At 39.3% G+C, this 18,866-nt stretch overlaps 1 protein-coding gene across 3 annotated transcripts in view; it reads left to right on the top strand.

Moving 5' to 3' along the window:
* antxr1 (ANTXR cell adhesion molecule 1) overlaps window positions 1-18,866 on the top strand; it is an 85,913-nt gene that overhangs the window by 49,156 nt on the left and 17,891 nt on the right. For all 3 annotated transcript variants that reach the window (XM_062960851.1, XM_062960853.1, XM_062960854.1), the window contains exons 11-14: window positions 3,461-3,530; window positions 4,903-4,981; window positions 10,543-10,638; window positions 18,492-18,533. In XM_062960851.1, coding sequence (XP_062816921.1) covers window positions 3,461-3,530; window positions 4,903-4,981; window positions 10,543-10,638; window positions 18,492-18,533 — 287 coding nt within the window. The remainder of the gene's footprint in view (window positions 1-3,460; window positions 3,531-4,902; window positions 4,982-10,542; window positions 10,639-18,491; window positions 18,534-18,866) is intronic.

The raw sequence follows: 18,866 nt of genomic DNA, 5'->3' as shown, positions 1-18,866 counted from the left end.
TAGAGCTGACAGCTGGCACAACAAAACATTGCATGGAAAGTTCCTTGACAAAATTGAAGGAAAAGCTGAGAAGGAGAAGACCTGGCTCTGGCTCACGAATGGGACCCTGAAGAAGGAGACAGTCCTAGACACTTGGGAAGTGTTCGACTTGTGATTTTGTGATATGAAATCCAGCATGTCTATCTTGTTTGCTGTGTCATAATAAAATAATAAGGGTTGGAAGAGACCAGGTGGTCCCGGTGGTGATGGGCACACTGGGTGCCGTGCCAAAAGAGCTCAGCTGGCATTTGGAAACAATAGACATTGACAAAATTACGATCTGCCAACTGCAAAAGGCCACCCGACTGGGATCTGCTCACATCATCCGAAAATATATCACACTGTCCTAGACACTTGGGAAGAGTTCGACTTGTGATTTTGTGATACGAGATCCAGCATGTCTATCTTGTTTGCTGTGTCATAATAATAATAATAATAATAATAATAATAATAATAATAATAATAATAATAATAATACATCACACAGTCCTAGACACTTGGGAAGTGTCCGACTTGTGATTTTGTGATACGAAATCCAGCATGTCTATCTTGTTTGCTGTGTCATAATAATAATAATAATAATAATAATAATAATAATAATAATACATCACACAGTCCTAGACACTTGGGAAGTGTTCGACTTGTGATTTTGTGATACGAAATCCAGCATGTCTATCTTGTTTGCTGTGTCATAATAAAATAATAATAATAATAATAATAATAATAATAATACATCACACAGTCCTAGACACTTGGGAAGTGTTCGACTTGTGATTTTGTGATACGAAATCCAGCATGTCTATCTTGTTTGCTGTGTCATAATAAAATAATAAAATAATAATAATAATAATAATAATAATAATAATAATGGTTTTTGGGATAGTGCATGTGGCTTTAGTTTGGGGACCCCGGTCTATGGGCTGCAATGACCAGAGTTGCAAGGCCAAGCCACATTCATTGAACATCGCAGATGCAACCTTGGTTTCCAATTGGTAAAGTTTGTGGGAATTACAGTTTGGTGCAAAAACTAGGAACCCTTGGGTTTCCAAAGCAATCAGAAGTGTTGCAAAACCGCAGTGTGGATGCTCCAAGCAATGCTTCATCCTGGTGTTGACACAAGCAGCGCAATTTCGCCTTAACCTTTGGGCCGGGATTTACTTGTTTCTGAGACGATCGGAAAGAACGCCGGTCGTCCTTAAGCCTCGAAGTCTGCTTTCAATTTCCGGTGCCTCGGCCTTACGAGCCCCGTTGTTTGCGTTGTTGTTGTTATTATGACCCAAAGCGGGTTTTATGTAAGAACGCCAGAGCATCTTGCCCGGCAAATGGAAACAGCAGGTCAAAGGCCTGGCTTTGCAGAACAAAAAATCCCCAGCGTTGTGTGCTTGTGTGTTTGTGTTAAGCCGCGTTTGAGTCTGTGTCGGGAGAGACAAAGTGGGGTATAAATACATGTAATAATAATAATAATAGTAATAATAATGCTCAGGAACTAAAAAGAGTTGTAGTTTGGCAGGTTTGACAAGTTGCTTTGAGTCTTCTTGTGGACAGAAAAAGTGGGGTATAAACAACAACAACAACAAATATAAATACTGTAAATAAATAAAATAATAATAATAATGCTCAGGAGCTAAAAAGAGTTGTAGTTTGGCAAGTTTGGCAAGTTGCTTTGAGTCTTCTTGTGGACAGAAAAAGTGGGGTATAAACAACAACAACAACAAATATAAATACTGTAAATAAATAAAATAATAATAATAATGCTCAGGAGCTAAAAAGAGTTGTAGTTTGGCAAGTTTGGCAAGTTGCTTTGAGTCTTCTTGTGGACAGAAAAAGTGGGGTATAAACAACAACAACAACAAATATAAATACTGTAAATAATAATAATAATATAATAATAATGCTCAGGAACTAAAAAGAGTTGTAGTTTGGCAAGTTTGGCAAGTTGCTTTGAGTCTTCTTGTGGACAGAAAAAGTGGGGTATAAACAACAACAACAACAAATATAAATACTGTAAATAATAATAATAATAATATAATAATGCTCAGGAACTAAAAAGAGTTGTAGTTTGGCAAGTTTGGCAAGTTGCTTTGAGTCTTCTTGTGGACAGAAAAAGTGGCGTATAAACAACAACAACAACAAATATAAATACTGTAAATAATAATAATAATAATATAATAATGCTCAGGAACTAAAAAGAGTTGTAGTTTGGCAAGTTTGGCAAGTTGCTTTGAGTCTTCTTGTGGACAGAAAAAGTGGGGTATAAACAACAACAACAACAAATACAAATACTGTAAATAATAATAATAATAATAATAATAATAATATAATGGTCAGGAACTAAAAAGAGTTGTAGTTTGGCAGGTTTGACAAGTTGCTTTGAGTTTTCTTGTGGACAGAAAACGTGGGGTATAAACAACAACAACAACAAATATAAATACTGTAAATAAATATAATAATAATAATAATAATAATAATAATAATAATAATAATAATGCTCAGGAACTAAAAAGAGATGTAGTTTGGCAGGTTTGACAAGTTGCTTTGAGTCTTCTTGTGGACAGAAAAAGTGGGGTATAAACAACAACAACAACAAATATAAATACTGTAAATAAAATAATAATAATAATAATAATAATAATGCTCAGGAACTAAAAAGAGATGTAGTTTGGCAGGTTTGACAAGTTGCTTTGAGTTTTCTTGTGGACAGAAAAAGTGGGGTATAAACAACAACAACAACAAATATAAATACTGTAAATAAATAATAATAATAATAATAATAGTAATAGTAATAATAATGGTCAGGAACTAAAAAGAGTTGTAGTTTGGCAGGTTTGACAATTTGCTTTGAGTCTTCTTGTGGACAGAAAAAGTGGGGTATAAACAACAACAACAAATATAAATACTGTAAATAAATAAAATAATAATAATAATAATAATAATAATAATAATAATAATAATAATAATAATAATGCTCAGGAACTAAAAAGAGTTGTAGTTTGGCAGGTTTGACAATTTGCTTTGAGTCTTCTTGTGGACAGAAAAAGTGGGGTATAAACAACAACAACAAATATAAATACTGTAAATAAATAAAATAATAATAATAATAATAATAATAATAATAATAATAATAATAATAATAATAATAATGCTCAGGAACTAAAAAGAGTTGTAGTTTGGCAGGTTTGACAATTTGCTTTGAGTCTTCTTGTGGATTAATTCCACAGTGTGGATGCACCCACTGACTACACAACCTTGCAAACCCGACATGCGTGGAATTATTTTTTTTTATTGCATCCCTATTTTGAATTTCTTTTCAATGAAGCTTTGCCAGGGAATGCTGCAAAAGAGGCAAACAAAGAAAGCAACGTCTTGCATTATCCCAAATATTGTGACGTCAAATTAAATCTCGCTTTTCCGTGTTTTCCAGATGAGAAGCCCTTTGTGGTCGAAGACACTTACCTGCTTTGCCCGGCTCCTGTTTTACGAGAAGTTGGCATGTGAGTCCTTTGGAATCGTATTTTCTGATCAATACGTTTTGCATTAATTGTGTTTCCATTCCCATCGGTCTTGGACAAAGGAAAATCCAGAATCCAACGTTCTGCTGGTCCATTTATGTTGGATAAGTGAGACTCTACTGCAGGGGTCCCCAAATTAAGGCCCGGGGGCCGGATGCGGCCCATCAAAGCCATTTATCCGGCCCCCACGGCACAAGGGCAGAAGGGGGTTGGGCTAGATGGCCCAAGGGGTCTCTTCTTCTCTTCCAACCATCATCATTATTATTATTATTATTATTATTATTATTATTATTATTGTATGACACAGCAAACAGAATAGATAGCCTGGATTTTGTATCACAAAATTACAAGTCGAACACTTCCCAAACATCTAGGACTGTGTGATGTATTATTATTATTGTTATTGTTATTATTATTATTATTATTATTATTATTAACATTGAGGCTGGGTGGCCATCTTTCAGGGGTGCTTTGCTTGTGTTTTCAGTGCACAAAGGCAGAAGGGGATTGGACTCAATAGCCCAAAGGGTCTCTTCCAACACTCTTTATTATTATTATTATTATTATTATTATCATTATTATTATTAACATTGAGGCTGGGTGGCTATCTTTTAGGGGTGCTTTGCTTGTGCTTTCTGTGCACAAAGGCAGAAGGGGATTGGACTCAATGGCCCAAAGGGTCTCTTCCAACAGTCTTTGTTGTTGTTGTTGTTGTTGTTATTGCTCGGTGGCCAACTATAGTCCGGCCCTCCAACGGTCCGAAGGATTGTGAACTGGCCCCCTGTTTAAAAAGTTTGGGGACCCCTACTCTACTGTATAAGAATGTATATATATTGGACGGAATATATATATGTACTAGCTGTGCCCGGCCAGGCGTTGCTGTGGTGAAGTCTGGTGGTCTGGGAAATAAAGTATTGAGGAATTGGCGGTAGTTAAGGTCAAGGGTCAAGGTTTTCCCCGGACATTATAATCCAGTTCAAATCAGATAATCTGCATTTTATAGGCAGTGGGGAAGAGGCCTAACTCTGCCTGTCCCTTGGGCTGAGTGGGTTGCTAGGAGACCAAGTGGGCGGAGCTTAGCCTTGTAACTGGCAGCAATTGGATAAAAACAATTCTTCCTCTCTCTCTCTCTAATTAGGACTTTATTTTTCTTTTCTTTTTGTTGTATGAACGTAGAGGCATGGATGAGGGGTTGTGTTGCCAAGTTTAGTGTTTCTGGGATGTGTAGTTTTGTCGTTTTGTCCTAGGCCGAAATTTCATTACCCTTATATATATAATATAATATAATATAACATAACATAATATAATATAATATAATATAATATAATACCATCATGTTCCTCTTGTTTTGCAGGGAAGCGGCTCTGCAAGTCAGCATGAACGATGGCCTGAGCTTCATCTCGAGCTCCGTCATCATCTCCAGCACACACTGCGTAAGTCCTGCTAATTACTGATTACTGGGATCCATATTAATTGATGCCGCCAATCTCTTCTGCAGCCGTCAGGGTCGCCATTGACTTTAAGGCAAAGGTCGCCCCTTCCTCGGCTGCAGTTGCCACGCAAGAGGAGGAAGGATGTTTTTTCTTCTGGGTTCATCCTACTACATCCGGGCAATGTCCCCTGGGCAACGTCCTTGCAGACAGCCAATTCTCTCACTCCAGAAGCGACTCCGGTTGCTCCTGACACGAAATAAATAATAAAAAAATAAAAAAATAAAAAATAAATAATAATAAAAGGCCACCCGACTGGGATCTGCACGCATTATCCGAAAATACATCACACAGTCTTAGACACTCCAAGCATAAACTCTGCCGGAATGCATTCCCCCATTAAAATAATAATAATAATAACAATAATGACAAAATCACGATCTGCCAACTGCAAAAGGCCACCCTACTGGGATCTGCACGCATCATCTGAAAATACATCACACAGTCCTAGACACTTGGGAAGTGTTCGACTTGTGATTTTGTGATATGAAATCCAGCATATCTATCTTGTTTGCTGTGTCATACAATAATAATAATAATAATAATAATAATAATAATAATAACAATACATCACACAGTCCTAGACACTTGGGAAGAGTTCGACTTGTGATTTTGTGATATGAAATCCAGCATATCTATCTTGTTTGCTGTGTCATACAATACAATAATAATAATAATAATAATAATAATAATAATAATAATACATCACACAGTCCTAGACACTTGGGAAGTGTTCGACTTGTGATTTTGTGATACGAAATCCAGCATATCTATCTTGTTTGCTGTGTCATAATAATAATAATAATAATAATAATAATAACAACAACAATACATCACACAGTCCTAGACACTTGGGAAGTGTTCGACTTGTGATTTTGTGATATGAAATCCAGCATATCTATCTTGTTTGCTGTGTCATACAATAATAATAATAATAATAATAATAATAATAATAATACATCACACAGTCCTAGACACTTGGGAAGAGTTCGACTTGTGATTTTGTGATATGAAATCCAGCATATCTATCTTGTTTGCTGTGTCATACAATACAATAATAATAATAATAATAATAATAATAATAATAATAATAATACATCACACAGTCCTAGACACTTGGGAAGAGTTCGACTTGTGATTTTGTGATATGAAATCCAGCATATCTATCTTGTTTGCTGTGTCATACAATACAATAATAATAATAATAATAATAATAATAATAATAATAATAATAATAATACATCACACAGTCCTAGACACTTGAGAAGTGTTCGACTTGTGATTTTGTGATATGAAATCCAGCATATCTATCTTGTTTGCTGTGTCATAATAATAATAATAATAATAATAATAATAACAACAACAATACATCACACAGTCCTAGACACTTGGGAAGTGTTCGACTTGTGATTTTGTGATATGAAATCCAGCATATCTATCTTGTTTGCTGTGTCATACAATAATAATAATAATAATAATAATAATAATAATAATACATCACACAGTCCTAGACACTTGGGAAGAGTTCGACTTGTGATTTTGTGATATGAAATCCAGCATATCTATCTTGTTTGCTGTGTCATACAATACAATAATAATAATAATAATAATAATAATAATAATAATAATACATCACACAGTCCTAGACACTTGGGAAGTGTTCGACTTGTGATTTTGTGATACGAAATCCAGCATATCTATCTTGTTTGCTGTGTCATAATAAAATAATAATAATAATAATAATAATAATAATAATAATAATAATAATAATAATAGTAGTAGTGCCCGGCCAATAATAATACTGGAGTCAATGTTTTCCCAGGTTTTTTGTGGTAAAATTAGGTGCCTCGGCTTATATTCGTGTTGGCTTATACTCAAGTACACGGTGTGTGTGTATGTATATATATATATATATATATATATATATATAAATAAAATAGTCAGGAAAAGCAAAATGTTGCCATCCTTTCTTTCCTAGAAAATGGAGCATCATTTTTGGCCCAGTCCTCTCTCCCCGCAGCGCAACCATGCGCCCCATCTGCTCATAAAAACAGCAACCAGCCCAGAGACATTTATTGTTGCTCCGCGTTCCCTTCAAAGCGAGCGCCGACGTTTCCGACCGATGTCTTGCTCGCGTTCGGCGCACATTGCATTTAATTGGAAACAATTGTGGGGGGAATTGGCTCCTTTTGCAGATTGCGGTTTTGCATTGTCTGGTTGCAGAGAATGCCTTGCAAAGTGTTGCGCAAAATACCTCTAGCTGCTATTATTAAGCTGCTATTATTATTTTTATTACTAACTAGCTTGGGAACCCGGCAATGCCCGGGTTATTTGAAAAAGGCATTATTTGTCTTTGGATGTTAAGTATTCTCAGTTTGGAAGGGTGAACTACAATTCCCAGAATCGTGGCTCAATCCTCCCCAAACCCTGCCAGTATTCAAAGTTGGACATTTTGGGTCTGTGTACTAGACATGTCCAAAAAATCGTTTTGAATCGTATATCGGAATTATTTCGGATTGTTCTCGCTTTTTGATACGCATTCCGAGACATTGTCTCACAGCGCAACCAGCAATGTAATTCGAACCATTGTTGGCCCATTCTCTAATTGTCTCTTAATGTTTCGTTAATTCCCCCCCCCAATTTTTTTTTTAAATATATATTTAAAAATATTAAAAAAAATTTTTTTTTTGTTTCTGCAACCTACCTTGAATGGGAGCTTAGCGCAGCCTAACATGGCTGCCGCTCCCCGGCCAATCAGAAGCTTCCACGATGGACGCAAAGGTGGGGGCTAATGTCCTCTGCATCCACATGGAAGATTGCCATACAAGCCCGGTGTGTAGCGATTGCGCATGCGCGTCTGCCATTTTAGAAACATTTAGAATCATTACGAATTTTCAGAAATATCAAAAAATTTTGGGTGAAAAAATCGGAAATACTTTCTATATCGAAGCGCCAGCGCCCCCTACTTTAGAAACAAGAATTGAAACTTTTTTTCATCGATCGGACATTCCTACTGTGTACCAAGTGTGGTCCAGATCCGTCATTAGCTGGTTATTGCCCGGCTGCAGATGCGGGTGAAGTACTACAACTCCCAGATTCCCAGAGCAATTGTCCTGAAACATCTGTCAGTATCCACAGCAGGCAATGTTCAGTCTGTGTGCCCAGTTTGGTCCAGTTCCGTCATTGGCTGGGTTCAGTGGTCTTTGGATACAGGTGAACTACAACTCCCAAAATCAAGGCCCGTCCCCACAAACCCCTGCAGTATGTTCAGTACGTCATAAAGCTTCTCTATGCAAAGTTTGGTCCCGGTCCATTGTCGGTGGGGGTCACTGTTTCTCTGGATGCAGGTGAACTATAACTCCCTTTCCCCCAAACTTGTCCAATATGCTCTTTTGGTTATGGGGGCTCTGGGTGCGAAGTGTGGTCCTGGTCCATCATCGGTGAGGTTCGGAGTGCTCATTCATTGCAGGTGAACTATAAATCCCAGTACCTACTACTCCCAAATGTCCAGGCCAATTCCCCTTAAAAAAACCCAGTATTCAAATCTGGGCATATCGGGGACGCATGGCAAGTTTGGCCCAGATATCTGAAAAATATGCACCACGATAAAGGTTCAAAGCAATATGTTGTAAATGCAGTCAATTAGTTTTCAGAGCTACGGCTAATTGACTGTATTTACAACCTGAAGAGTCCTATAGAATTGCTCCAAGACTACAGAGACTTTGATTTGTTTTGACTCCAAGCCAGGTTTGAGCCAATTGATTTGTATATTGATATATTTAGTTTTACAGCGTATTACATACCATTTTGGAGAGACTGAATGTACACCTACTGTGTCGCTAACAAATTTTAGTTGGAGTCTTGTTGATATATGTCTGATATATGTTCTATACTGAAAACTGCTCTGTGTAGCATTTAAATCTGGATGATTGCAGTCTATAAATCTTTATACTCTGTAAGTTATGACTGTGCGCCACTACAGCTGACTGAATTTGGTCATCAGTTGTATTATTATTTGTATTATTGTTGTTAACATTATTATGCATATGATGCTCTAATATACATATTGTGTTCTACGCTTTGAGCCTTTATCGTGGTGCATATTTCTCAGATATTGTTTAGAATAGACAGCTGTATTTAGTTATTATTATAAGTTTGGCCCAGACCCATAAAGAAAGGGAAGACCTGGCTATGCGAGCAAGTGTTCAAAGAATAAGTTTTGTTGGCTTCAACTCGGTCTGGACTAAGGTTTATGCCCCCTCAACACCCACCAGTGTTCAAATGTGGACATATCCGGTATGCAAGCATGCCGAGTCTGGTCCAGATCCATCCTTCTTTGGGTTCATAGCGTTCTGGGTGTAGGTGAACTACAACTCCCTTTTCCCCAAACTTGTCCAATATGTTGTATTAGTTACTAGCTGTGCCCGGCCACGCATTGCTGTGGCAAAGTGGTGGTGGTATTGGTTAAAAATTGTTGTGTAATTTTTATTTGACGTTATTTGCAATTTTTTATTAATTTTATTGTAAGTTATATTTTTATTTATTATATTTTATTATTTTCTTGTATTATTTTTAGTTATTTTCTGTTATTATAGTATTTTATTGTATTCATTTTTAGTGTTTTTTTAATTATTTTTTATTGGGTTGCTAGGAGACCAAGTTGGAGGAGCTTAGCCTTCTAACTGGCAGCAATTGGATAAAAGCAATTATTCCTCTCTCTCTAATTAGGACTTTATTTTTCTTTTCTTTTTGTTGTATCAACCTAGAGGCGTGGATGATGGGTTGTGTTGTAAAATTTTGAGGTTGGGGGGCCTGTAGTTTTGTTGTTTTGTGGGTCGCCGTGATGCCATCACTCTTTTATATATATAGATGGGGATTCTGTGTGCCAAGTGTGGTCCTGGTCCATCATCGGTGGGCTTCCATTGCAGGTGAACTATAAATCCCAGGACCTACTACTCCCAAATGTCTAGGGCAATTCCCTTCCAAACCCAACAGTATTCACATGTGGGCATATCGGGTCTGCATGCCAAGTGTGGTATAGATTTATTCTCATTCAGTGCTGCTTACATTTAATTGGAAACAATTGCTAGCAAAACTGATTCCTTTTGCAGATTTTGCAGACTGCCATCGCCAAATGCCTTGGCATCGTGGGAGTTGTAGTTTATTTATTTATTTTATTTATTTACAACATTTATACCCCGCCCTTCTCACCCGAGGGGACTCAGGGCGGCTTACAAAAATTGGCAAAATTTAATGTCCAAATTGCAATCATAAAAACAAAACCATATAAACAGATCTGTTAATAACATTGTTAAAACACATTATAAAAACCTTAAAAACATATATATAATTAATTCCATAATTAGTTTCCCAAGGTGTTTAGCTTTTTCTGCATCATCAAACTACAACATCTCCCCGGGTCCCGTGGCCGTGAAAGTGGAGCCAAGCGGTGTGAACCACACTGAGCGAACGACGACGTCTCTCTTGTTCTTCTCTCCCTGCAGTCGGACGGGACGATCCTGGCGCTGGTGCTGCTGATCCTCTTCCTGCTCCTGGCCCTGGCCCTGCTCTGGTGGTTCTGGCCCCTCTGCTGCACCGTGGTGAGTGAGGCCTTGGCCTGCGGCCGGGTGGCCATCTGCAGGGAAGGGTTGGAGGGTGTCTTCTTCCTGCATGGAATGGAATGGAATGGGGTGGACTGGATGGCCTTTGGGGTCCCTTCCAACTCTAGGATTCTAGTATTATTATTATTATTATTAGGAAGCTGAGGTTGGATGGCCATCTGCAGGGAAGGGTTGGGTGGTGTCTTCTTCCTGCATGGAAAGGAATGGAATGGGGTGGACTGGATGGCCTTTGGGGTCCCTTCCAAATCTAGGATTCTAGTATTATTATTATTATTATTATTATTATTAGGAAGCTGAGGTTGGATGGCCATCTGTAGGGAAGGGTTGGATGGTGTCTTCTTCCTGCATGGAACGGAATGGAATGGGGTGGACTGGATGGCCTTTGGGGTCCCTTCCAACTCTAGGATTCTAGTATTATTATTATTATTATTATTATTAGGAAGCTGAGGTTGGATGGCCATCTGCAGGGAAGGGTTGGGTGGTGTCTTCTTCCTGCATGGAATGGAATGGAATGGGGTGGACTGGATGGCATTTGGGGTCCCTTCCAAGTCTAGGATTCTAGTATTATTATTATTATTATTATTATTATTATTAGGAAGCTGAGGTTGGATGGCCATCTGTAGGGAAGGGTTGGATGGTGTCTTCTTCCTGCATGGAACGGAATGGAATGGGGTGGACTGGATGGCCTTTGGGGTCCCTTCCAACTCTAGGATTCTAGTATTATTATTATTATTATTATTATTAGGAAGCTGAGGTTGGATGGCCATCTGCAGGGAAGGGTTGGGTGGTGTCTTCTTCCTGCATGGAAAGGAATGGAATGGGGTGGACTGGATGGCCTTTGGGGTCCCTTCCAAATCTAGGATTCTAGTATTATTATTATTATTATTATTATTATTATTAGGAAGCTGAGGTTGGATGGCCATCTGTAGGGAAGGGTTGGATGGTGTCTTCTTCCTGCATGGAACGGAATGGAATGGGGTGGACTGGATGGCCTTTGGGGTCCCTTCCAAATCTAGGATTCTAGTATTATTAGGGCTGGACTAGATAACCTCTGTGGGTTGCTTCCAACTCTATGATTTATTATTATTATTATTATTATTATTAAACAGGTTTTCTTCCTGAATGGGACAGAATGGGGGTGGACTGGGTGGCCTTTGGGGTCCCTTCCAACTCTAGGATTCTAGTATTATTATTATTATTATTATTATTATTATTAGGAAGCTGAGGTTGGATGGCCATCTGCAGGGAAGGGTTGGGTGGTGTCTTCTTCCTGCATGGAATGGAATGGAATGGGGTGGACTGGATGGCATTTGGGGTCCCTTCCAAGTCTAGGATTCTAGTATTATTATTATTATTATTATTATTATTATTAGGAAGCTGAGGTTGGATGGCCATCTGTAGGGAAGGGTTGGATGGTGTCTTCTTCCTGCATGGAACGGAATGGAATGGGGTGGACTGGATGGCCTTTGGGGTCCCTTCCAACTCTAGGATTCTAGTATTATTATTATTATTATTATTATTATTATTAGGAAGCTGAGGTTGGATGGCCATCTGTAGGGAAGGGTTGGATGGTGTCTTCTTCCTGCATGGAAAGGAATGGAATGGGGTGGACTGGATGGCCTTTGGGGTCCCTTCCAAATCTAGGATTCTAGTATTATTATTATTATTATTATTATTATTATTAGGAAGCTGAGGTTGGATGGCCATCTGCAGGGAAGGGTTGGGTGGTGTCTTCTTCCTGCATGGAACGGAATGGAATGGGGTGGACTGGATGGCCTTTGGGGTCCCTTCCAAATCTAGGATTCTAGTATTATTATTATTATTATTATTATTATTATTAGGAAGCTGAGGTTGGATGGCCATCTGCAGGGAAGGGTTGGGTGGTGTCTTCTTCCTGCATGGAATGGAATGGAATGGGGTGGACTGGATGGCATTTGGGGTCCCTTCCAAGTCTAGGATTCTAGTATTATTATTATTATTATTATTATTATTAGGAAGCTGAGGTTGGATGGCCATCTGTAGGGAAGGGTTGGATGGTGTCTTCTTCCTGCATGGAACGGAATGGAATGGGGTGGACTGGATGGCCTTTGGGGTCCCTTCCAACTCTAGGATTCTAGTATTATTATTATTATTATTATTATTAGGAAGCTGAGGTTGGATGGCCATCTGCAGGGAAGGGTTGGGTGGTGTCTTCTTCCTGCATGGAAAGGAATGGAATGGGGTGGACTGGATGGCCTTTGGGGTCCCTTCCAAATCTAGGATTCTAGTATTATTATTATTATTATTATTATTATTATTAGGAAGCTGAGGTTGGATGGCCATCTGTAGGGAAGGGTTGGATGGTGTCTTCTTCCTGCATGGAACGGAATGGAATGGGGTGGACTGGATGGCCTTTGGGGTCCCTTCCAAATCTAGGATTCTAGTATTATTAGGGCTGGACTAGATAACCTCTGTGGGTTGCTTCCAACTCTATGATTTATTATTATTATTATTATTATTATTAAACAGGTTTTCTTCCTGAATGGGACAGAATGGGGGTGGACTGGGTGGCCTTTGGGGTCCCTTCCAACTCTAGGATTCTAGTATTATTATTATTATTATTATTATTATTATTAGGAAGCTGAGGTTGGATGGCCATCTGCAGGGAAGGGTTGGGTGGTGTCTTCTTCCTGCATGGAATGGAATGGAATGGGGTGGACTGGATGGCATTTGGGGTCCCTTCCAAGTCTAGGATTCTAGTATTATTATTATTATTATTATTATTATTATTAGGAAGCTGAGGTTGGATGGCCATCTGTAGGGAAGGGTTGGATGGTGTCTTCTTCCTGCATGGAACGGAATGGAATGGGGTGGACTGGATGGCCTTTGGGGTCCCTTCCAACTCTAGGATTCTAGTATTATTATTATTATTATTATTATTAGGAAGCTGAGGTTGGATGGCCATCTGTAGGGAAGGGTTGGGTGGTGTCTTCTTCCTGCATGGAAAGGAATGGAATGGGGTGGACTGGATGGCCTTTGGGGTCCCTTCCAAATCTAGGATTCTAGTATTATTATTATTATTATTATTATTATTATTAGGAAGCTGAGGTTGGATGGCCATCTGCAGGGAAGGGTTGGGTGGTGTCTTCTTCCTGCATGGAACGGAATGGAATGGGGTGGACTGGATGGCCTTTGGGGTCCCTTCCAAATCTAGGATTCTAGTATTATTATTATTATTATTATTATTATTATTAGGAAGCTGAGGTTGGATGGCCATCTGCAGGGAAGGGTTGGGTGGTGTCTTCTTCCTGCATGGAATGGAATGGAATGGGGTGGACTGGATGGCATTTGGGGTCCCTTCCAAGTCTAGGATTCTAGTATTATTATTATTATTATTATTATTATTAGGAAGCTGAGGTTGGATGGCCATCTGTAGGGAAGGGTTGGATGGTGTCTTCTTCCTGCATGGAACGGAATGGAATGGGGTGGACTGGATGGCCTTTGGGGTCCCTTCCAACTCTAGGATTCTAGTATTATTATTATTATTATTATTATTAGGAAGCTGAGGTTGGATGGCCATCTGCAGGGAAGGGTTGGGTGGTGTCTTCTTCCTGCATGGAAAGGAATGGAATGGGGTGGACTGGATGGCCTTTGGGGTCCCTTCCAAATCTAGGATTCTAGTATTATTATTATTATTATTATTATTATTAGGAAGCTGAGGTTGGATGGCCATCTGCAGGGAAGGGTTGGGTGGTGTCTTCTTCCTGCATGGAAAGGAATGGAATGGGGTGGACTGGATGGCCTTTGGGGTCCCTTCCAAATCTAGGATTCTAGTATTATTATTATTATTATTATTATTATTATTAGGAAGCTGAGGTTGGATGGCCATCTGCAGGGAAGGGTTGGGTGGTGTCTTCTTCCTGCATGGAATGGAATGGAATGGGGTGGACTGGATGGCATTTGGGGTCCCTTCCAAGTCTAGGATTCTAGTATTATTATTATTATTATTATTATTATTAGGAAGCTGAGGTTGGATGGCCATCTGTAGGGAAGGGTTGGATGGTGTCTTCTTCCTGCATGGAACGGAATGGAATGGGGTGGACTGGATGGCCTTTGGGGTCCCTTCCAACTCTAGGATTCTAGTATTATTATTATTATTATTATTATTAGGAAGCTGAGGTTGGATGGCCATCTGCAGGGAAGGGTTGGGTGGTGTCTTCTTCCTGCATGGAAAGGAATGGAATGGGGTGGACTGGATGGCCTTTGGGGTCCCTTCCAAATCTAGGATTCTAGTATTATTATTATTATTATTATTATTATTATTATTATTAGGAAGCTGAGGTTGGATGGCCATCTGTAGGGAAGGGTTGGATGGTGTCTTCTTCCTGCATGGAACGGAATGGAATGGGGTGGACTGGATGGCCTTTGGGGTCCCTTCCAACTCTAGGATTCTAGTATTATTAGGGCTGGACTAGATAACCTCTGTGGGTTGCTTCCAACTCTATGATTTATTATTATTATTATTATTATTATTAAACAGGTTTTCTTCCTGAATGGGACAGAATGGGGGTGGACTGGGTGGCCTTTGGGGTCCCTTCCAACTCTAGGATTCTAGTATTATTATTATTATTATTATTATTAGGAAGCTGAGGTTGGATGGCCATCTGTAGGGAAGGGTTGGGTGGTGTCTTCTTCCTGCATGGAAAGGAATGGAATGGGGTGGACTGGATGGCCTTTGGGGTCCCTTCCAACTCTAGGATTCTAGTATTATTAGGGCTGGACTAGATAACCTCTGTGGGTTGCTTCCAACTCTATGATTTATTATTATTATTATTATTATTATTAAACAGGTTTTCTTCCTGAATGGGACAGAATGGGGGTGGACTGGGTGGCCTTTGGGGTCCCTTCCAACTCTAGGATTCTAGTATTATTATTATTATTATTATTATTAGGAAGCTGAGGTTGGATGGCCATCTGTAGGGAAGGGTTGGGTGGTGTCTTCTTCCTGCATGGAATGGAATGGAATGGGGTGGACTGGATGGCCTTTGGGGTCCCTTCCAAGTCTAGGATTCTAGTATTATTATTATTATTATTATTATTATTATTATTAGGAAGCTGAGGTTGGATGGCCATCTGTAGGGAAGGGTTGGATGGTGTCTTCTTCCTGCATGGAACGGAATGGAATGGGATGGACTGGATGGCCTTTGGGGTCCCTTCCAAGTCTAGGATTCTAGTATTATTATTATTATTATTATTATTATTATTATTATTATTATTAGGAAGCTGAGGTTGGATGGCCATCTGTAGGGAAGGGTTGGATGGTGCCTTCCTGCATGGAACGGAATGGGGGTGGACTGGATGGCCTTTGGGGTCCCTTCCAACTCTAGGATTCTAGTATTATTATTATTATTATTATTATTATTATTATTATTATTATTAGGAAGCTGAGGTTGGATGGCCATCTGTAGGGAAGGGTTGGATGGTGTCCTCTTCCTGCATGGAACGGAATGGGGTGGACTGGATGGCCTTTGGGGTCCCTTCCAACTCTAGGATTCTAGTATTATTATTATTATTATTAGTAGTAGTAGTAGTAGGGTTGGACTAGATGATCTTTGTTGGTCCCTTCCAACTCTAGGATTCTATTATTATTATTATTATTATTATTATTATTATTATTAGGAAGCTGAGGTTGGATGGCCATCTGTAGGGAAGGGTTGGATGGTGTCTTCCCACATGGAATGGAATGGGGGTGGACTGGATGGCCTTTGGGGTCCCTTCCAACTCTAGGATTCTAGTATTATTAGGGCTGGACTAGATGACCTCTGTGGGTTGCTTCCGACTCTATGATTTATTATTATTATTATTATTATTATTATTAAACAGGTTTTCTTCCTGAATGGGACAGAATGGGGGTGGACTGGATGGCCTTTGGGGTCCCTTCCAACTCTAGGATTCTAGTATTATTATTATTATTATTAGGAAGCTGAGGTTGGATGGCCATCTGTAGGGAAGGGTTGGATGGTGCCTTCCTACATGGAACGGAATGGGGGTGGACTGGATGGCCTTTGGGGTCCCTTCCAACTCTAGGATTCTATCATTATTATTATTATTATTATTATTATTATTATTATTATTATTATTATTATTATTATTAAGCTGAGGTTGGATGCCTTCTATTGTTTTGGATGGTGCCTTCCTGCATGGAACAGAATGGGGGTGGACTAGATGACCTTTGGGAGTCCCTTCCAACTCTAGGATTCTGTTGTTGTTGTTATCATCGTCGTTATCATCATCATGAAGGAAGTAGATGCCACCTGTCGGGAGGGTTTGGATGGTGCCTTCCTGCATGGAATGAATCATGGGGTTGGACTAGATGACCTTCGGGGGGGGGGGGGCTTTTAGAATATGAGAAATGCGCTTCCATCTGCAACACTCCCAGGAACAATTAGGATGTAATTTCTCCCCTTTGGCCCATAACATAAGAAGAGGAAACAATGAGGTTGAACATCCTGCTTTCCAGGCTGGAAATTATCCTTATTTTTATTTTTATATATATATTTTTATATATATATATATATACATACATACACACACACACACACACACATACATACACACACACACACACACACACACACACACACACACACATACATATTGAATAAAGAAGTTGTGGAACAATGTTCACGGTGGGATTGAAGCCGTGATTTATGGTTTTTTTTAATGCAAACGTTGCTCGGGGACGGGCGCATTCCGACCCTTGGGGTCCCGCCCCGTCGATTCGTCCAAGTTTATTTCATCCCGTTTAACAAAACTGAACCGGACACTTTCGAGGCAACACCTCCCGCCTTTGGAGACCTTTCTTTTCCTATCTCGTCATCCCATTTCTCTCGTCCCGTTATGGAAAAAAGAGAAGGGAAAAAAGAAAAGCCTAGTTTCAATTGGGAGAGGGAACCCTCAAGGGCATCTAGTCTAACCCCAATTCTGCTCAGTTTCCATTTGCATTCTATTATCACTATACGTCTGTGTTTGGTATACGTTTTCATATATATATGTGTGTGTGTGTGTGTGTGTGTGTGTTTATGTAATTTAGCAATTTATTGTATTTCTATGTTCATTTGTTTTTGAACCATCTGGACAGGCGGGTCATAAATGACATGTGTCATCATTATTATTATTATTATTATTATTATTATTATTATTATTATTATTCCCACCCCATTCTGCTCAGTGCAGGATCTCTGGCCAAAGTCTCTCCAAGAGAGAAGTGTCCATAAGTTTTCATATATGTGTGTGTGTGTGTTTATGTAATTTAGCAATTTATTGTATTTCTATGTTCATTTGTTTTTTAACCATCAGGAGAGGCGGGTCATAAATAACATGCATTATTATTATTATTACTATTAGTTGTTGTTGTTGTTATTATTATTATTATTATTATTCTCATCGCATTCTGCTCAGTGCAGGATCTCTGGCCAAAGTCTCTCCAAGAGAGAAGTGTCCATAAGTTTTCATATATGTGTGTGTGTGTGTTTATGTAATTTAGCAATTTGTTGTATTTCTATGTTCATTTGTTTTTTAACCATCAGGAGAGGCGGGTCATAAATAACATGCATTATTATTATTATTATTATTATTATTATTAGTTATTATTATTATTATTATTATTATTACCACCCCATTCTGCTCAGTGCAGGATCTCCAGCCAAAGCCTTTCCAGTCTCTTTGTGAATTTCAGTTGGAAGAAGGGGCTCCTAGAGGCCATCTAGTCTGACCCCATTCTGCTCAATGCAGCTAAAGCATGGCCTGTAGCATCTTGGTTTCTGCATTAATTCTTTCTTTTTTGCATACAGATCATAAGGGAGCCGCCTCCACCTCCGATGGACGACAGCGAGGTCAGGGCTACATTTGTTTTGTTTTTTCCATCCACACTCAGGAATGGATGCATTTTTGCACCACTTTAATCTGTATAAGGATCCAGACCCACAAAGATGTATTATTTTGCTGAATTCAAGCAGCCAGGTTCCTTCCCTGCTTGGTTTTTGTGACTATTTTTTTCCATTTGCTGCACTTGGCTCTGGGTCTGAAACGAGGCTGAGTTTGCCAGCCCAGCGCTTCCAAATCTTTGTAGTCGGAACCCAGGAGGTTTTTGGAGGGATTTGGGAGCCAGAAATCATGACGGGCGAAGCCTGGCCGCAGACCTTGTTTTCTGCCTTCCTTGAACAAAG

This window comes from Anolis carolinensis, unplaced genomic scaffold, assembly GCF_035594765.1.
Source record: "Anolis carolinensis isolate JA03-04 unplaced genomic scaffold, rAnoCar3.1.pri scaffold_8, whole genome shotgun sequence".
Classification (NCBI taxonomy): domain Eukaryota; kingdom Metazoa; phylum Chordata; class Lepidosauria; order Squamata; family Dactyloidae; genus Anolis; species Anolis carolinensis.
Note: the sequence above shows the minus strand (reverse complement) of the source record. Positions and strands in the feature narration are given on the sequence as shown.